The 21,038-nt window shown below is 44.4% G+C and overlaps 1 protein-coding gene across 1 annotated transcript in view; it reads left to right on the top strand.

The window, feature by feature from the left end:
• Nucleotides 1-19,677, top strand: part of PPP1R16B (protein phosphatase 1 regulatory subunit 16B) — a 101,797-nt gene extending 82,120 nt beyond the window's left edge. The window contains exons 3-11 of the mRNA XM_006258022.4: nucleotides 1,333-1,403; nucleotides 4,286-4,431; nucleotides 8,102-8,205; nucleotides 8,779-8,903; nucleotides 13,155-13,280; nucleotides 13,767-13,842; nucleotides 16,544-16,673; nucleotides 17,603-17,771; nucleotides 18,657-19,677. Coding sequence (XP_006258084.2) covers nucleotides 1,333-1,403; nucleotides 4,286-4,431; nucleotides 8,102-8,205; nucleotides 8,779-8,903; nucleotides 13,155-13,280; nucleotides 13,767-13,842; nucleotides 16,544-16,673; nucleotides 17,603-17,771; nucleotides 18,657-19,175 — 1,466 coding nt within the window. The 3' untranslated portion in view covers nucleotides 19,176-19,677. The remainder of the gene's footprint in view (nucleotides 1-1,332; nucleotides 1,404-4,285; nucleotides 4,432-8,101; nucleotides 8,206-8,778; nucleotides 8,904-13,154; nucleotides 13,281-13,766; nucleotides 13,843-16,543; nucleotides 16,674-17,602; nucleotides 17,772-18,656) is intronic.
• Nucleotides 19,678-21,038: the final 1,361 nt, after the last annotated feature.

Here is a 21,038-nt window from a genome sequence, read left to right as displayed (position 1 = left end):
GGGGGAAAGTGACTTGTGGAAAATCTGGCATCCTCCTGCTTGTGCTGAAGCTTTGGGAATAGCCAGTAGCGTAGGCTCTAAAGATTTTTTTCCACCCCCTTAGCCTCATTAATGTTCTTCAGTTTATAGCTCTGATTTCTCTTAATGGTTACATCCCCTGACTGCAAATGAGATGGGATTCAAGTAGCAGGCACTACATTATCCCCAGGGAGGAAGTGATTATAGAACCTGTGGCTTGTGCCTTTTCTAGCTCAGTGACATCTGAGATGGGAAGAACATTAGCCTGCAGAAACTCTGGAAGATGAGGGGATCAAAAATAAACCACATTGAGCAGGCCTAAGACAGAAGTCTTCATGTAAGTGATGGATTTGTGAAGCAATCCCAGTCCTTGCTTTTTGGTTAGTGAGTATTTAAAGGCACCCTTGTATACCATGGCATATGTCTCTAGCTGTTACCTTATACCATGTCTGGATTTGATTCCTAGTTCTTGTCCTTAACACAGCATAGGTGTTTTGCAAACCTGTCAGAAGCTTTCCTCAAACAAAAAACTGATGAAACCGGCACAGGGGGGAGGGATCCTAATAAATTCCCCAGTCCTCTTAAGACTTGGGATGCCCTTGAGACAAAGTAGTTCAGGTGAAATAACCAAACTACTGTATATGAATGACCAAAATGATTATGAATGTTGGGGCCTCTGGTCTTGTTTGAGTCAGCGACACATTAAGAAGGCCTGTTTCTCACAGGGTGGATGCTCAGATTTACTGAGAAAAATTAGGCCCTTTTGCAGTGTTAAGTTGGCACTTAAAATCATTTGGTTCTTTTGGAAAAAATTGGTTCAGGTGTATGACGCACACAGAGAAATCTGTTTGGAGGCTGTGCTCAGATATGCTGGAATCAAAATAGAATGCAGACTGCTACAATGCAGACACATGCAAATCGCAGTTGCACGTAGGGCGGGGCCTTCTTTTGGCATATCTGTGAAAAATAATGTATCGCTGCCCTCTGTTGGATAAAATAAAGATGACACATTATCATAAATACTGGATGGACCATCTGTTAGCTCAAGTGCCAGGAGCTTTTGGAGGAGGTGGCTCAGTGTTCTAACCCCACAGTTGTCATGAAGATTCAAGCTGCCAGTGAGCAATGTAGTGACAACTTGCACCGCTAGGTTGTCAGTACCAATGAACTCCTTTATTGCGACCAAGATTCTGTTGGCTCTTTTTGAGAGTGGGCAATATTTTCAGTGGACATTATCGATCACTCCAGTCCTACTACAGTATGTTTAGGACAGTTGATTGAACACTCCTTTTTTCCTGTCTTTTTTGCTTGCAGTATGTTACTTACTGAAGAATGATATCAACCCAGACCTGTGCAATGAAGATGGATTAACTGCACTGCATCAGGTGAGGCCTTGGGAAACCCTCACTGTTCTCAGCTGCTTATAAAATGTTTAGCCACCTCCATGATGCTTGATCACCAGGGTGTTAGCATGTCTGTATAGAGGTATCTGGGAGGGCACTTCTTAGAGGCAAGAAATGTTTTTTCTACTTGTATTTTGCTTTTTTTCTGTTTTTTTAATAAAAACACACGGAATCTTCTGTATAGCAGGAACCTCTCATCTTTAGGGACTCACCTAAGATTGGAACCCTTCTCCCTATACATCAAGCTACCTTCAGCTATGGTAGGACCCACTCAAGACTTAGCAATTAGTCCCAAATTTTAAACAAGAAAAAGCAGGATTTCTTCTACCCACCAATTCTCCACAAGCGCAGGATTGGTTGATTTGACTTTCCCCAGAAGACAGACTTGCACATCAGTTTTAAAAGGGTTTTAGTTAAGTCAGTGCATTAACTATTAGGCAAACTGCTGCAACTCCCAATTGTGGGTGCTTGCAAACTGATTTATAGTACTCATAGTAATCTACAGGTGCCCATACAAGAGAACTGCAGTTACAGAACTAAAGCGGTTTAAAAAGTGATTTCAAACTGATTTTCGCTAAAATTCAGTACAAATGTGGTAGGTTTTATGGGCATTTAGGGCTACTCAGCTCTTTTGTGGCTGTGATTTATTAGCAATAATAACGGAGCAGGGTCCTTTCCTGTGGCACCTTGGACCAAAGACTCTTGAGGGCTTAAATCCATCTTTTATAGGTCCTAATTCCCTTCTCAGCTGTTAAATTTAGGTCCTCCAGTGCAAAAATGCAAGAAGAGCTAAGCTGCTACCAGTTCACAGGAATTGCAGTGACTAGATGTGTCAGCTGGCAGGCTTCTTTGTCATAGATAGAGTGGATGACAAACTGTCTTGGGGTTGTTGAGTTCATTCTGAGGGCAGATAGGATTGCCTAACTTGTTTCTCCCTAGTCCATGTTGCAAATGCTCCCATAGTCTCTGGAACTTGGATTTTTCTGTAAGTGGCTCTCTCTCTTTTGGTGCTGGGTGGATTTTTGCTTTAAAGTACAAATCAGCTCCAAAAACAAGAAAAGCTTTTTTTCTCTCCAGAGGGACATTGTTCAGCAGAGAAAAGGAAAGATTTTCAGTCCCTGACAGTGGTGGTTTCATTATTTTCAAGCCATGGCAAAAAAATCTACTTAGCCCACAAAACCATCAGACAGTGCAGGGATCGGCAACCCCCAGCACATGTGCCAGAGCATGACACATGAGGCCATTTTCCTTGGCAGGCCATAGATGACCTATTCTCTGGGCAGCTTTTGCCAGCAGCTGCCCAGAGCCCAGGCAGGCTGCAGCTGAGAGGCTGCAAACAACTGCATGGGGCTCCGCAGCCCCAGCACCAGTTCTGTGGCTGCAGCATCTGTGCACGCACCTCTGGGTGCATGGCCAGGAAGGGGCCTGGGGCAGCTCAACCCTGGCTTTTCCCCCACTGTCTGCTCAAAGGCATGTGTGCAGCTGCCACTACCACAGAGCCGGTGCTTTGGGCTGCAGAGCCTGGCACAACTGTTTGCAGTCTTCTAGCTGCCTGCTACAGCTGCCCAGAGCCTGGGTCGACTTTGGAAGGCAGCCAGGAGGCTGCAAACAGCTGTGCTGGGCTCTGGAGCCCTGGCACTAGCTCTGTGGTAGCAGCAGCTGCATGCGCAGCTCACAGCACGTGACAGGGAAGGGGCTGGGACAACGCAACCCCTGGCCCCTCCCCTGCTGTCCACCCAGAGGCATGTATACAGCTACCGCCACTAATGAAGATCCAGCCCCATGCGGCTCCTCCATCTCTGACACACCACATAGAGGCATGGGTGGAGGTTGGGGTGATTTTGGCACTCCGGCCAAAAATGTTGCCGACCCCTGAGATAGTGTAAAGATGCATTTGGGAGCCAAGGCAAGAACAAGGGCTTCACTGCAATTGATTCCCAGATGCTATATGTATATATGACTATGGTGTTAGCACATCTTTCTTATGGGAGCATGAGCTTGTAAGCATGGGGCAGTTGAAAGAGAAAATGCGCTGTTCTCCAAATAAGGTCATCTTGGGTCTTTCTGGCATCAGCTCAGGACACTGAACCAGGTGCATATGGGAGAGTCACATACTTGAGATTAAGGTCACAATGGAGAGGAAGGCAAGAATTGAAAAGCACCCTCTCCCTACTCCTTTCTTTCGACAAGTGACCAAAGCTTGTTGAGGAGAAAAATCCATTGTTCTTTAGAAGATAAATACAGGCTTCTGTAGACAATGTTGAAAATTAAGAAACAGGAATAATAATAATAATAATAATAATAAAGTTCTAAGTACTGCAGTAAATTGCCACAAATCTTTAAAAAGACTAAAACAGTCTTCTGCAGCAATTGGACCACCAGAAGTGAGGAGGAAAATCTAAAATATTGTGACCAAGACTTTTCTAAAAGGACAGGTGATTTTTTTTTTGCGGTGCCCACTTTGAAACACTTTAAAGGGAACAGATTTTCAAAAAGTGAAAATATTGAAAAATCAAACCTCTAGTTGGTGCAGAAAATTGTGGCCAGCAGCTTGATATCCACAGAGACTTTTCTGCTGTAGAAATGGATCTTGGTTCCCTTAGTCTTCTGGATCCCATACACTTTCAAGAGTTTTCCCATTCTAGGCTCCAAGGAGTGAGTGGATTGTGTGCTATCTGAGTTAAAGGGAATTTTCTCCGAGGAGGAAAGTGAGTAACACTCATGTATTGGCTCCTGCAGGTGAGGGAATCGAGGAAAGTGAAGCCAGGTATATTTCCCATGCACAATTCTTGGTGCAGTGGAAATAACTAAAGACCAACAGGCTCTAAGTAAAAATATATCTATCTGCTTATATTCCCTATTAGTGCTGCATAGACAACTATGAAGATGTAGTTAAGATTCTTCTCAATCACGGGGCCAACGTCAACGCAAAGGACAATGAGCTGTGGACACCATTGCACGCGGCATCTACGTGTGGTCACATCAACTTGGTGAAGATTCTAATTCAGCAGTAGGTGCCCCTGCTTCCTTTATATCTCTCTCTCTGTGGGCCAGAATCTGCCAGGTGCTGATTGCTTTCTCAGAGGTACTTAATGCCCACAACTTCTACTGATGTCAGTAGGAATTGAGACCCTGAGTGCCTTGCAGCATCTGACTAGTAGTGTCTGTTTCCCAGGCCAGTGCCACACGTGGATGATTCATTTGCTAAGAAATGATGTTGCGGTTGAAAAGAGGACAAAAAAAAAAGAGACATAAGAGAGAAAACATTAAAATACCGGATGACTTACTTGAGTTAGCTTGGAAGAGGGCAGGTACCAATTTGGTTTAAGTCTCTGTGGATTTATATATCTGTCACTTGTGACTTTTCTCTGGCAGGAGATGTAGTTCACCTCTATTCTTCCAGGCTTCTGCTTACTATAGACATGCAAGCATGCCATTTAGTAGATTAGACCATAGGCCCATCTATCCCAGTACAGATTTCCCTCAATTTATGCAGGTTCTTTCTATGCGAATTCACTCCTATGCGATGAGCATATTTAGACCCATAATTTGTTATATGTAAGGTAAATTTGCTGTTATGCGATCAGCCTAGATGCCAACCCTGCCCAAGCAGGTAAGTCTGCAGGGGGAGGAGAAAGGGCCTTGGCCCCATTCACCCTAGCCCTGGCTGCAGTGGCCCCAGGAGAGGCTGGCACCACCTGCCTGCAGTTGCTGGGCTGTACCATGCTCTGCCTGTCCCCCTGCACTTTGGCAAACCCCAGCTTCTGGGCTGCGCCATGCCACGGTGCAGGCAGCTGGTGTCGGTTGCTCCCAGGGCCACTCCAGCATGGGCAGCCCTGGGCAGCGCAGGGTGCAGCACTCACCCCAGCCCCAGCTGTAGCAGCCCCAGGAGCAGCTGACACCAGCTGCCTGCACCAGGGCATGGCGCAGCCTGGGAGCAGAGGTGAATGGGGACAGGCGGAGCACGGTGCAGCCCAGCAGCTGCAGGCAGCTGGCACTGGCTGCTCCTGGGGCCACTGCAGCTGGGGCTGGGGTGAGTGTTGCTCTTTTCCCTCCGCTTTGCTGTCTTGCGCAGCCCCAGGAGCAGCATCCTCCCCCTACCCCTTCCCTAGTCCCAGCACACTCCCTTCCTCTGTCCCTCAGGGTCATGGGAACCTATTTGTTACATTGTAAAGTGAGTTTGCTTTATGCAAATTCAGTTTATGCACCGTTTTCCAGGAATGCACGTACAGCATAAATCGAGGGAAACCTGTATCTTGTTTCACACAGAACATAAATTGCATCATGAGGTGAGGGTAAACAGGGCATGGCCAGAATTTTGTGCTCCCTGCTTCTCTACTGTTGGAGCTTCCAGCATCAGAGGTGTATTAATTTCTGCTTCAGAAATTCCCACCTACCGTATTTACAATCTGCTGATGGACCTTTTCCTCCAAGAAATTATGCAATCTCCTTTTGAACTGGGTTACACTATCAGCTGCCACAAAATGTTGTAGCAAGGAGTTCTACAAGTTGATAACATGCTGTGAAAAACATTTCTTCATGCTATTTTCATTTTATGTCCTCTGCGGCCAATATTTTGAGAATAAATAAGAAATCCCTGTTCACTTTCTCTGTGCCATTTGATATTTTGTAAATATTTTGTAAATGCTCCCCTTCAAGCCCCTCTTTTCTAAGCAGCAGAGATGCAGGAAAAGAAGTGGCCAGGAAAAGCATGACCTGAGCATGGAACTCTCTTAAAAGGCCCTAAGCACTGCTTCAGTCCTCTAGCTTAAGTTGGGCACACACTAATAGAAACCATGCAAGGTATTTGTGTTGCACAAATACTACTAAGAACATGGGGGTTGGCATATGGGTAAGTTTTTAACACTCCTTGTCTAACTGATTGCTACTTCCTAGCAAGCGCAGGTAAGAGCATAGCATGCTTGATCCCAGCTGTGCTACACGATATGCTCATGCTTGACGTCCCAGTTGCTTCAACCATGGCCCAAAAGCTTAAGTCGCTCATGTTCTCAGTTTGAAAATGAGCCTGTAGCCTGCATGGCCATGTCTGCAATATGAAGCTATAAGCTTGTTGTGTCAGAAGAGACTCTCTAGCAGACTGAAGAGAATCCCTGCATATCAATATATTCCCTCTAGCTGCTTCTTTTTCTCTACATCCTGGAATACTGCGCTATCAGTGGGAGACTGGGAAATTCTGACTCTTGTTTCTTAGGCAGTGAATTCTGCCGATAATTAAGATAGTGTGTCTATGTCCTTGAAAAACAGCCCCTTACAAGCTCATCCCTTGTTTTGAGCTTTTGGCAGTTCCCTTTGGCTATAATGTTCCCTTTCAGCTATGAGTAGTCTCAAGGGCTAGGAGAGAGCAGCAAATTGGTATGAATCTGAAAGTTTAGGGAAGGGGAATGAAAATGGAGGAACTAAATGTAGGGATGTGCTACACTCCTGGCTCGGAGCTGGATATAGAAGAGGATATAGCTTGAGGGATAAAAAGCAAACAATCAAACTGGAGAGCTGAGAGTGCATCTGCTCTTCAAATGGGTTCAGGTTGGCCTGTGCTGACCAGCCCAGTAAACCAGCCTTACAGTAGCATCATACCATGTGTCAGGTTAAGAAAACAAGCTGCTAACTGTAGGTTTTGTGGAGTTGCTCTGACCATTATAGTCTTCTACAAGAAGTCTTGCAGGTCAAAGGGCTTGTTTTAAACAATGCCATCCAAGAGTTTCATTAACAGAACATGGAACATGTGGACACTAGCTTATAAAGGATGTTGCGTTCCCTGCTTTCTTAGACGTTAAACTGAGTCTATAATACTTTAAAAATACTATTTGCTCTGTTTGATCTGAGCGGAAAAAAACCTAGAGTGAATATACGTGGAATGTGAAAGTTGTCTGCCCTCCTTGAAGACTAACTGCCGAGGGAGATCCAAGCTTAGCGGTGGTAGAATATCAATTATATAACTAGACTGTACTCAATTCAGAAAGTACTGGGAAATCTGTCGTACTAGGAAACAGTAGCAGACAGTAGTCAAAACAAATGAACAAACTAATGGACAATAGGTAAAATTTCCTCAGACACGAATTTGATAGCAAGCATGTGTTCCTTATTGAACTAGGAGTCTTTTCCCTCATACTACAGACATCCCCCATAACCCTTCCAGCATTCAAAATGTTTTCAGTGAGTGCTATCCAGAGCACCTAGCTAATAAGCATTCTTTAGTTGTTTGGCATTTATATTGCAGCAGCTTCTTGTATGTGTAGTTTTGGACACCACTGAGCAGTCAACCTGTTTACCTTTAGAAATCCTGAGAGGAAGAAATGTGAACATAGCAGGAGAGGCTGCTGGGTCCCTGCACAACCCAGATAACTTGCCCCATATCCCATGTAGGAGGTGTGGTGTCCTATGAATACATTGGCTTCTAGACTGAGATGTTCAAATACCAATCTTCCATAAGTCTCAGGTGTATAGCCTTATGTATCTTCATCTCTGTCTAGTCCCACAAAAACCTTGGTGTCATTCAAACATCATAAGTTAGTATTAAAACCCCAGTGGGGTCCTCAGGGGATTTGTCCCAGCTTCCATATCCTGTTGGATATTGCCTGACGTATGGGAGCATCTGAGTTTCCCTTCCTGTCTCTGTGTATTTTTGTGTCACTTCCTTATTGTTGACTTTGCCCTTGCAGTGGGGCAGACTTCCTGGCAGTAAATGCAGATGGAAACATGCCATATGACCTTTGTGAAGATGAGCCAACCCTTGATGTCATTGAGACCTGCATGGCCTACCAGGGTAAGGAAGAATGGGTACACTTAATGTAGTGAAAGTATGCTAGTAAAGTATTGACTCCTGTCTTGTTCTTCAGCTCTTGGTATGTCTCTGGAGAAAAAAGATTGTTTTGCTTAATCTTCAGTAGTGTCCAGGGTAAAAGACTTGATATCCACCTACCTATCCCCTAGCGGTATTAAGCTTTACTGTGCATTGTGCCTCATTGTGTCAAATAGACATACTCTGAGAGACATGTCTATGTTGTGGTGGCCCAGCCCTGACATTCCCTCCCCTCTCTCTGCATTTCCACTTCTGCTCCAAACTGGTAATGTCTGTCTGTGCTGTCATTCTTGTGACCTTGGCCAAAATGCCTCATGTCTACACTAGTGTACTGCCAACCCGGTTGCCTTTCAGTATCCTAGAAGTGATAGCACATCAGTACTGGGTGGGGAAGGTACACATAATGCTTATGTGGTCCATCCAGTGTCCATCCAGCACATTGATCGGATCAGCACCAGAAATCCTAATACAATTATTGCGGTTATTTCCAAGTCAGTCAAGGAAAATTAACATTTCCCTTTCCCCTATTAACTGCAGGCATCACACAGGAAAAAATCAATGAGATGCGGGCTGCTCCAGAGCAGGTCATGATCTGCGACATTCATGATATGATTGCAGATGGAGATGACCTGAACAGGACAGATGATCAAGGTGCTACATTGGTGAGCAGAATTGCTACACTATCCACTCTAAGCTGTCCCTTTGGCCCAACTGGTGTTGAGGTTGCCTGTGGTGTATGGCCTTTTAAAATCTCAAAGGCAAGTGCTGTGTGAGGAGGTACAAGATTCGTGTTTCTGGTTTCCTGGCTTATCCTCTTCAACTAACAAGCCCATTTCATGTGTCTTGACTCATAGCTTGCTTTTGTGTCTTTTTGTAGTTAATGATAAAGTATATGGGAACATTAATTATGGAAATTCCTATCAGATCATTTGCATGCGTAGTTCAGACAGCATACTGTCTGAGAGCAGCTGATACCAGGTGCAAGAAATGCAAGAAATCTCATAATGGACAGTTATAGAATGATGGAACTCTTCTAGCCTTCTGCAGGAGAAGGAACTTGGAAAAAATATGTTGGTAGGCTGAAAAAAACAATTTAATACTTCTAAGTCTACTTATCCTGGAGTTCAGATCTGGCTTCCATTGGAAGAGAGCATAAAATCCCTTATGTGTTTCATGAGAAGATGATCATACCCTTAGGCTGTTCAATATTTTGATAGGCATTCTGGAGAGTTTCCATCTTAAGATCTCTTGCTACCCTTGCATCATAATCTTTTTTGATACACTGAGAAAATTGAGACATTTCCACTGTGGTCTCAAAATTATTTACACGGGGTAAAATTCACCTCTGAATGGAGGGATGGCACAAGGCCAAGCCTTGTTTTGAGAGGTAGAGGCTTTTAAAAGGTTGAATGATCTGACCCCCTTCTTTTTTTTGTTGTCCAAAGTGAGCTTTTCAGGTTTTTATCACTTAAACTTTCTTCACAGCTGGATTTTACTAGTATTAGCAATACATATAACATCTTTAGTTTATATGATCTTTGAGTGTGATCTTAGAAGCTCAATATTTGAGCCTACAGATATCTAGAAAGTTTTTATATCCAGGCTACCCAGTGTTGTTGTACAAGTGACCAAACCCTACCAGTGCAGTGAAGTCTCACTCTAAAGCATTGCCTACATGAAAGTCCAGAACACTTCCCAAAACCCTAGTTAGTGTTTGAGCAGGCAGGATTCCCAAGTAAAATTTAGGAGACTGCAGTCTTTCTCACAGCTTACATTTTCAGGTCATTCCTAGATTTCCCTTCTTAATGGTCGATTCTTTGAACATTTCCTTGGACTTTTCCTTTAGTACCCAGCTCTTGCTTATAGAGATATAAGTATTGGGGTGACAAGTCAGCTCGATTAGAATTATTTGATTCTGACAGCTTCTTGAATGGGGATCAAGTGTGTGTTAACCTTTTAAGCTGTTGTTCCTAAAAGTAAGGAATGACAGTCTAGCCATTTCCTATTGATGTGCAACCCCCTGCTGGCCTCATGAAAGTATGACTCACTGCTGCAAAATATGAGAAAAGAACAGTTGATGCTGTGAGGAGGAGATAGGATAGGACTGCTGTTATTTAGTTTGTGTATGTATGTGTGTAGAAAAAGCTATTAATGTGTATCCCTTTTATGAGAGGCAAGGATTTTTGGGATGGTATTTTATTGGACCAACTGCATGGCTGGCTTAAAGTTGGACAACTTTTGAATGCTAGCTATCCTTCATCAGGTGACCACCTAGTCATCAAATATAATCAGATATCACCCAAAGAAATCCTTAATCTCTCATATAATTCCTGGACCATCACAGGTACACTACTGAAACATGGAAGATAATAGGGCTGTGTGAAGCTTTGAGTGCTGATTCAATTTGGAGGAGATTTGGCTTGATTCGGGGGCCAGATCTCCAAATGCAAATGGAATCAGGGGACCAATAAAAAGGTCCGAATCAATTCGAAGCTCTCTGAATCTTCAGAAAAGATTTGGAGAGCTTTGATTCGGGCAGTCCCCGCTGGCTGCAAAAGGGAGCTGGAGCCGGACTCGGAGCTGGTAAGTAGGGGGCAGGGGAGAGGTGGCTGAAGGAGGGGGAGGGGACCATGGGGTGACCCCTGCCAGGCCCCATCCCCTGCCTGCCCCCCCATGGCTGCCCCACCCATCCCAGCTCCTGGTGCTTTAAAAAAAAGCCCCACTCACCAGTGCTGCTGGGCGGGGGGGGGCCGTCCCCGCTGTGCCCCACTGCCCCACGCTGCATGGGGAACTTTGCACGAGCCCCCTTACTCCTCCACCCCACCCCACGACTGCCCCACCGGCCCTCACTCCGGCCCTTTAAGGAAAAAACCAGCACTAAACCCTGGCACTCACCAGCTCCTGCAGCGGCTTTAGGGGGCTCGTGGCAGAGCCCCCCACATGGTGCAGGGCCGTGGGGGACAGCGGGGATCACCCCTCGCTGGACAGGAACTAGTGAGGCCAGGGGTTTTTTTCTCCTTAAAGGGCCAGAGCTGGGGTGGGTGGGGCAAGCATGGGGGGGGAGGGGCGCTTCATGGCAGAGCCCCCCACACAGTGTGGGGCAGCGGGGATCGCCCCCCCACCTGGCAGCACCCGGTGAGTCAGCACTTTTTAATCGATTCGGGACAGTGATTCGAATCACCAAATTGAATCACTCTCCCCTGAATCGGCTGAATCTGAATCCAAAGCGAATACTAGCCACTTCGCACAGGCCTAGAAAATATCCATTTCACTCTCCCTTTGGTCTGTTACTATTCTTTTAGACTGTGAGCTCCCTGTATGGTCTTTCTGTGTATTAAAACAGCACTTAAGCGAATGGGGCCTGCTCCTGAGTGAGACTTCTGGATAGAAAAGGTATTAACGGCCAGACACTTTGAAATACTACTACATTTTATTACATACCAACCACAAGGTTCTAGTCTCTAACTACAAGAGAAAAATGAGTTGTTTTTGTGAGAGTTCAGAGTTGCCGGCCTGCTCTTATTTCTTCTAGAAAAGCAGTGAGTTTTAAGGATGAAAATAACTCATGTGGTGAAAAGATATCAAAAAAGTAAGTCACACGTGAAGCCTCCCTAGTCTGACAGTGTTTGGATTACAAGAGAACACCAAGAATTCTTACGAGGAGACAGCTCATATATTTAGTGTGTGTGTTATGGTCCATATTCCTTCTCCAATATGAAGTGTCCAAAAAAATGTTCTCTTCCCTTTAAAACACCACTGAAATGGAACTGGCTCTGCAGAAAAGGAATTGTTACCAACTTTCATGACAAAACTGCAGGACGGTTCCTGGATCAGAAAGTGGGCTTTTGATCAAGGATGTAGCAACAAACAGTATTGAGAAAAGATCCCCTAGAGAGTAGGAAGGATTCAGTCACTAACGTCCCATTCCAAGGACACGCAGATACAGCTGGTGCCCTCAGATGTCAAAAGCTGGAGGTAATTCAGGTCCTTTTATTTAAAAAAAGAGAAAAAAAAGTCAAGGATTTGTAATGTTTCGTGTGACTTAAATTGTGATAGCAAGTAACATATGCAAAATTACCCGTAGATATGAAGGGCCCAACTAAGGTGAGGCTGAAAACTTGGTTTGGTCTAAGATCAATTCCATAGTACTTATTTCAAAGTCCTACTGTAAAGTGTATAACATCCCCTGGCTGTGATACTCCAGACTTGGCTGCATTTTGGTGATGCTGCCTGCTTGTGAATAGTGAAATCTTGAACCTTTCAAAGTGAAAGAACAAAATACTATCTTTTTACTCCTCTGCACATACAGTTTTGGTACCTAGTGTACTAGTAAGAGCAGATTTACATTTATGTCTCCATAAAAAAGAAATATATTTTATTAAACCAACCGAATAATTGGACAAATTGTTCTTTACAAGCTTTGGGGCAAAAACACCCTTTTTCAGGCATAGGGAGAGTCTGCTAGTCTTTGTCTACTCTCTGGGATCAAATAGAAGCTTAATCCAATATGCAAAATGCAGGTCTGAAAATGCAGTTGATCTAATAAAAGATATCACATTTACCCAAATAACCTTGTCTGCCTATATTCTTAGACCAACACAGCTACAACCAACACCTCCAAAATGAAATGCATGCACACGATTTCCTGGTTTGAGGTTGTGAATGTAGATCATCCAAAAAACCCAGGGGCAGAAACTGACCAACAACTTGATTATCCAGCATCCATCCCAACTCCTCTCAGAGTCAACTACAGTGCCTTATCGTAGACCTCAGTGGTCGATGAAACCAGTGCTTCTGTTTTCGTTCTCAGTCTAAACTCAGGCACTGAAGTGGAATCTCTTGAGTCACTTGGTGTAGAAGGATGTTCACAGTCCTTAGACACAGGCTCATACTTTCTGTTCCCTGTTTCCTAGCTGCATATAGCAGCAGCCAATGGTTACCTGCATGCCGCTGAAGTCCTTCTTGACCAGGGAGCAAGGCTGGACGTCAAAGACTGGGATGGCTGGGAACCCCTCCATGCTGCTGCTTTCTGGGGACAGGTAAACATTTTGGTGCAAGTCTATCTTGTGTGACTAGATCAGGTCAATCTGTCAGGTCAGATGCTGACCTTCTCGAACGTCAGCTTAAGTGCTTCAGTTGGAGAATACCTGCTCTCTTTGTCTACAAAGCTTGTATGTGTTATGGGCACAGTGAGCACACACAATGGAGCATTACTCCATTTGGGTTTGCTATCCCTGGACTGGGATCAGGGCGGTGCACCTGGTGGCCCACAAGCTGCATACAGTCCACAAGGGATTAAGTTGCAACCCTTGGGCTCCAGTCCTGCTGCTGCTCTCCACATCACTCCCCCTTCCTTCTCTAGCTTCTGCTTTTCATCCCTGCCCCAAGAGGGCCACAACTGAGACCCTAGTTTCAATAGACAGTAGACCTAGCTGCTTCCAAACTTGCTTTGCCGTTTAGATCACTGGCAAATGGCAATACTCTAAACCAGTACCATTAATATTCCTTCATTTCCCTTGCCCTAGATGCAGATGGCGGAATTGCTAGTATCCCATGGAGCTAGTCTGAGTGCCAGGACATCCTTGGATGAGATGCCAATTGGTGAGTTGGAACTCTGTCTCTTGATTTCCCCCGTTGCTTTGATATTTCTAATTACAGAAGAATCAGTGAGACACCTCCAGACAGCACAGGAAAACCATGAACCCTTTTCCCTCTTAGCCAGTTGCAGTTTTGGGGTAGAATTTTCAAAAGCATGGAGGTCTTACTTTTTTCAAGTAACTTAAGAGTCACAGTTATGTTGTCTTTAAATGGTTCTTAGAGCATTTAAGTATCTGTTTCACTTCAATGCTTTCAGAAATGTTACCTTTGTTCTTCAAGAGAAAAGGAGCTTCTCAAGTACCGACTTATCTCTCATACCCACCTGTTCACATTGCCATATCCAGTCCTCCCTATAGCTCTGCCCACTGACAGTCTAGTCTCTCTTTATTTGAGTTCAGATACCCAAAGATGGGACAGCACACGTTCACACCATCTGGGTGCAGCTCTAAAAAAGCTCTAATGGAGTCTGTCTTTTTTTTTTTAACCTTCATGTTCTGTGCTTAGTTGTGAAGCTAGATTGGTGTTTAGCAGAAAAAGATGAAGTAGAGAAGTCTAATGACAAGCATAGTGGAGCTCAAGATAACAGTTTTCTGCCTGTATCTGTGTGGTTGACTTGCTCATTGTTATGACATTGTGTAGATAAAGGCAGGAGAGGTATGTGGCTTAGATAACCTCTGCAGAGTCTCTCTATAGAGAAAGAAAAGCATCCTTGATTTTCTTTCTCCCAGGACCTGTCTAGGTTCTGTCCATTCTTTTTCCTTTTTTGGGTTTTAAGAACTTTATCCCCAGGAACTGTAATCAGTTAAATACAGAACTTCTTAAAGGCTTCTTCCCTGGCATAAAGACTGTCCCTGTGATTCACACCAGGCTTCAACATACCAGTCCTTTTTTTAGATGTCTTAAACCTTGCTGCTACACCTAACTACTTCAGAGATTGAGACCTCACTCTGTTTTGCTTACATTGTTCCTCATTTTATCCCAGAATGCAATGGATCTAAATACCAAGAAGATGTGGCTTTCCAAAGGTCTAGTAATAGTAGGCATGTCTGTCTTGCGAGACAATAGAATTGTGCCAAGTGGGGCATCAGCTTGCTGAACATCTGCAAGTGTGGCTGTAGAGCTCAATTTTTTCTTGAGTGACAGTCCCTTCTGCACTTATCACACATGAAGTTCATATCAAACACTCCTAAATGTGGTGTGCAGTTCTTATAAATCTTCTCTCAGTCATTTGGCTTGATGTTAATTGCCTTCATATCTCTAAGCAACACATAGCATCCCTCTCTTCATCAAACGTACTGGACTTATAACTCACAACTGCTGCATCCCATATTGAATCCTTGCTTGACAGATAAAGTGAAGCTTGAATGATCTCTCCAGCATGCAAAAGCCTGGGCAATATATATGGAGACACTGAGCTGGACATACAACAGTGTCCTCCTCTCAGACATGCTTGCTTAATCCAAAGCAAAGGCAGGTGCCACTATGTTTGGAACAACTTGGCTGTGGGAGCTCCAGGAACAGAGATTATCCATTTGTCCATTTATTGAGGCTTCACTCCTAGACTGGTTGATAACCAGGGTTAAAGAGCCCAGTCTACCCTATCATGGGATGGACCTCAGTTCCGCAACCTTTTGGCAGCATTTCCTCCCCCTCTAAGGCACTCTTCTGCCTGAAGCCATTGGCACTGTACAGTTTGTCAGGTTATTTAACCGCTGCCCTGCATTGAGTTGAGCGGATGAGAACCTGATGGTGTTTAACACCGAAAAATGCAAGTTTCTCCACCTTGGGAAGAAAAACCTGCAGCATCCCTATAGGCTTGGCAGTGCTACGCTGGCTAGCACTACAGATGAAAGGGACTTGGGGGTCATGATTGACCAAAACATGAACATGAGCCTTCAATGTGATGCTGCGCCTAGTAAAGCGAGCAAAATGCTGGCTTGCATCCATAGATGCTTCTCAAGCAAATCCCGGGATGTCATTCTCCCCTTGTACTCGGCCTTGGTGAGGCCACAGCTGGAGTACTGTGTCCAGTTTTGGGCCCCACAATTCAAAAAGGATATGGAGAAGCTTGAGACAGTCGGGAGGAGAGCCATGTGCATGATCAGAGGTCAGAAAAACAGACCTTACGATGAAAGGCTGAGAGCTATGGGACTCTTCAGCCTGGAAAAGCACAGGCTCAGGGGCTATCTGATGGCCACCTATAAGTTTATCAGGGGTGCTCACCACGATCTGGGGGAACCTTTGTTCACCAGAGCGCCCCAAGGGATGACAAGGTCAAATGGTCCTAAACTCCTGCAAGACCGTTTCAGGCTGGACATAAGGAATAATTTCTTTACTGTCTGAGCCCCGAAGGTTTGGAATAGCCTGCCATTGGAGGTGATTCAGGCACCTACTCTGAATGCCTTCAAGAGAAAATTGGATGTTTATCTTGCTGGGATCTTGTGACCCCAGCTGACTGCCTGCCCCTGGGGCAGGGGGCTGGACTCGATGATCTTCCGAGGTCCCTTCCAGCCCTAATGTCTATGAAATCTGTGAGTCACAGGTAGTACCATCTACTATAAATTATGGTATCAAGTGAACCTGACCTGACATTTCAAAGGTCTCAGGTTATCATATATGCTCCCTCTAGTTTGCTCATGCCATTGTAGCTGAGTGTACTACTATAGAACAGCCCAGTTCACAGCTTGGTTTGTGTGTGTCTTAGACCTGTGTGAAGAAGAGGAATTTAAAGTCTTGCTGCTGGAGCTGAAACACAAGCATGATGTGATCATGAAATCCCAGCTGAGGCACAAGTCCTCCTTGAGTAGGAGGACCTCCAGCACTGGAAGCCGTGGGTGCGTATGAAACTTTTTTCTTCACAAAGCTTACCACAGTCCAGATTTAAAAGTACTGTTGCTGAAAACAGAATGCTTTAAACTTAGTACACATGAGACCAGGTTTTCAGCTCTAACTTTTAGTGGGTTCTTTGAGTGGCAGAAGTCAGGAAGCTTTTTCTTTGTTGAAATGGAGCTTCTTTCACCACCAGGCAGCGTAGTGTCTGGAAAAACAGACTATATTAGTCTGGACCATAACATGGGGAATTGAGGTATCAAGTGATGGAGGTTCACCACCCTTTAATATATATTTTTGCCATTATCAATTGGTGCTTCATGATATGCACTCACTTCAGCTTTAGTGAAGGTGTGGGAAGAGGTGGATTTGTAGTAACGAGTAGCACAAAGCAGAGCCAAGACACTCTTGTGCTGCTTATAACTGAACACAAAGTCTACTAAGAATATGTTTTCCTGCTTGAAAAAATTAAAGCAGCAGCTCGCAAGCCATTGTATACAACTCTCCCCTTCCCCATTGACCAATCTTACCACACTCCAGACTTGAATGAACCTCTTGCTATCCCAAACCTGTGGTAAGATAGAGCCTTTTCTGAAATCCAAACAAGTAGAGAAAGCTAGAGGAAATAGCCTATATGCAATCTTTTTTCAACCTAACCTTGTCTTTTCATTGCTACAGATGCAGACTCAGTGGCAGTTCCTACTTTGAAAACTTCCACTACCTTTTATTTGTTCTTGTTGCTGATCAGTAATGCAAGGGTAGTGGCTTCTTATTTCATGTGGACTTTGAAAAGCTTACTGCACATTTGTCTTGCACTTTTTGATGCTCTGTTGGAAAATGTAAAAGTGCAAAGACCACGTAAGAGAAACTATAGTGGAAGATTCAGCTGCCCATCTTGCTAACACTTCTGCTCTTTCTTATACCTGTCTTTCAGGAAGGTGGTGAGGAGAGCAAGTCTTTCAGACCGAACAAACCTTTACAGGAAGGAATGTGAGAAAGAAGCCATTGTCTGGCAGCAAATGGGGGCAGCAGAAGAGCAGAGGAGTTCAGGCCACTATGGAGAAATTGGGGAGACTCGATCTGACCAAGAGAACACGGATCCAGTAAGGGACCCCAAGCTTCATTACATGAAGTTGCTTCAAAGAAGTCATAGCAAAAGTCTCCCAGCAGAGTTGTCAAAGGAGCTATGTGCAGGGTTTGAATTACATCCCGACTCTTGTTGGGCGGAGGGGGTTGTGGTGGTGGCAGCCAGAAGGAGCTGCTGCTGCCACCTGAGACATGGGGTGGGCCGGGTGAGCTCTTGTCTCTTATGGGGGGAGCTCAGACCCCCCGAGCTCCCCCATAATTCGAGCCCTGGCTGTGTAGATGTGGCATGTTAATGGGTGATCTTCAGCACTATGGTGATGTATAGGACATTGTATAAGAACCTAGTCTCAAAGGGCAAGATTCTGATTGCAGTTATACTGGTATAAATTAGGAGTGCTGCCAGTGAAGTTGAAGGACTAGAGGGTCAGGCAATCGCAATAATTAATTTTCTACTACTAAATGTATGTTTTGTCTACTTTCAATGGGTAATAATCATTGGTATTATACAGTGGGTGGAGAAGAGCAGACTTTGTGTTTCTAGGAGAACCTTTATCATACCTTCCCTCGTTGTATGTATTTATTTAATTTGGCTGTGGGCATGTTGCAATAATGGAATCTTTGCATATAATGACTTGGGTTTTAAAGGAAAACAAGTGTCTGACTTTTCTTCCATGTTAAGATTTAACTGACTCAAGTGGACTTTGAAGTTCACATGTTAGATGAAATCAAAGGGGATGTTGGGTGGGGTGGGGAGTGATGTCAACCTTTTACCAGAGTTGCTGTTTGCCTTCAGGATTTGGTTAAAGGGGATCATCCTGCCTGAGGAGGTTGCACAAGATGCCGACTCTGCTATCCTGGAGAGAGAGCTGCTCCTGTTTTTAATGAATGTTTTCTCATTACAGAATTTGGCGCTAGAGAAGTCCACCCTCCTTCCTGAGTTAGCAAACAAAAGCACACAATGTGACTCTGAAAGCCCTCTTCAGAACGGACTCAGGGCATCTGCCAGCACTTACCAGTACTTCTCCAATGGGGACATTTGGAAAATGCACACATCTCCAGACAGTAACACAAGCCAAGTACTGTCCTATGGCAGTCCAGGCCTCCCTGACTCTCAGCAGATCTGGGATGCCTACAAGGAGCACAGCCATCAAACGCTCTCTGAACTGAAGCGGCAGCGGGCTGCAGCTAACTTGCTCAACCACCCCTTCATCAGCACCCACTTTGGCAGTAGTGCAGGAGGGATAGTAGAGAATGGGGGTGAGACCAAATCACACCTGATCGGATCCAGGACTTCTCCCTACAGCTCCAGTGGGACTTCTGTTTATTACACAGTGTCCAGTGGTGATCCACCCCTCTTGAAATTCAAAGCTCCCATGGAGGAAATGGAAGAGAAAGTCCATGGATGCTGTAGGATTTCTTAATCTCATCCACTTCTCAAACCAGTGGAGACAAAAAGTGGGTAGGCTGGCTGAATCTATTACTTTCCACCCTGGCACGGGGAGAACTCAGTGTAGTTACAGAAGACCTGACTCTGCCAGCCTTTTGAACAGTACTTTACCCTGCCAGTAACTTCCTTTACAGTCAAAGGGGGAAGGCAGGTGGAATGAGGCCCACAGGGGATAAATGGAATAGTTTACCATGTGCAAGTAAAAAGAACTACCCTGCTCTTGCTTATTGAGAGGGACAATACTTTTGATGGAAGAAATTATATGATTTTCAAATCCTATTTACAAGTCTCCTGCTGAGAGCCAGTAAGCTTCCTGAATGTGGCAGATTGGTCCCGACTTTTACCTCTGGATGTGATAAATGTACCACCTCCCCCCCCCCCCCCCCCCCCCCCCAAAACAAAACAAAACAAAACAAAAAGTGCAATTGGTCCTTTGCATTTGTGCAGATGAATAGAGTTTTGCAAATGGAAAATGGGCCATTGTCGTAAGTGTGGATTTGTTTGTACAAATGTGGAGTTGAGCACACAGCTGGTGCTCACTGAGTGGTGCCTCCAGTATGTTCACCTGCAGTCAAAAGCTGTAAAGCCATCTCTATCCTGCTCTGGTAACTTAAATCAGGTGCAGCATGGTGCCATTAGTTTTTGAGCAGATTTGCTGATGGAAACCCATTAACATTCTGCTGGTAGTCCCTGACAGCATAATTTTAGTCCTGCAGTAAAATACTAAAAGAAGCAATACTGGGATAAAAATCACTTGCATTACTGAGACAGTTTGTTAAAAGTGAACAGATCTTATTATTCTCACCTTCTCTATTGATGCTATTTGTTTGTTTTCCCAGTCTTCTGCATTACTAAAATTCTGTTGTATTTGGGTTTCCAGAACTGCCAGGCTTTGGAAGAGGAAACAGAATAGTTCTAGTCTCTCTAGGTATTATGACACTTTACACCTATGTGAGACAATGTAGTAAGCTCAATTTGTGGGCCTAAACTACTTATCTCCAAATACAGGAATCCTAAATCATTCTTTTAACTGTTGCGCATCAGAACAGGATGGAGACTGTTTTTTGTTTTTTTTCCCCAGCCCTCTGTGTGGAGATAACTGGTGGCAATATGGTAGCTGTCAGCACAGGGCTCAAATACCTATTGTTGTTGAACAAGAGGGAGTTCACTCCCTTCCTTAAGCAAAAGCCATCACACAGCGAGATGCAGCACTTAAGTTTGAAATTTGCTGATGGGATGAGATGCTGACACTTTTTCAGAGTTGTATGTGTTAACTGGGCACCAGGCTCTGAGAAATCTGTGGCTTGGGAAATAGTCTAGATCAGTGGGGCTTGAGAAGTAAACTCTCACCTAGATGAAAGGAGCTGGAAGAAGAGTACCTATCAGGAGAGCGTTATCTCTGGGGAACTGAACACAGAAGTCAAGAATAAACAGGCAAAATATTAAAAAATGTTTTAAGCTGCATCTACTTAATATTTGCATACAACCCTGAAAGCACATTTGCTGCACCAAGAAGCCTCTACACTCAATTACCTGTTTGCTTGTGTGTGTCCGATGGGTCCAGTTTAGGCCTCAAAATCTGCAAAAATAGGATTGTCTAAGTTCCTGACTGTATTGAGCTCTGCGTAGCATTTTATTTGCATTAGTCTGAAATTCAGCTAACCATCTGCAATGGAACATATAATTCTTATTCATCTTCCTCTTTGGCTGGTAGCTATTTGAGAACAATATTGTTTCCTTTCTTTCCTCCTCTCTAATTTCTCCATCGCTCGAACTCCTTATGGCCTAAAAGACTATATTGGAGATATCGGCATAAAGATAAAGAATTGTACTGCTC

The sequence above is a fragment of the Alligator mississippiensis genome, chromosome 9 (assembly GCF_030867095.1).
Source record: "Alligator mississippiensis isolate rAllMis1 chromosome 9, rAllMis1, whole genome shotgun sequence".
NCBI classification, from domain to species: domain Eukaryota; kingdom Metazoa; phylum Chordata; order Crocodylia; family Alligatoridae; genus Alligator; species Alligator mississippiensis.
This window is presented reverse-complemented; position numbering and strand designations above follow the sequence as displayed.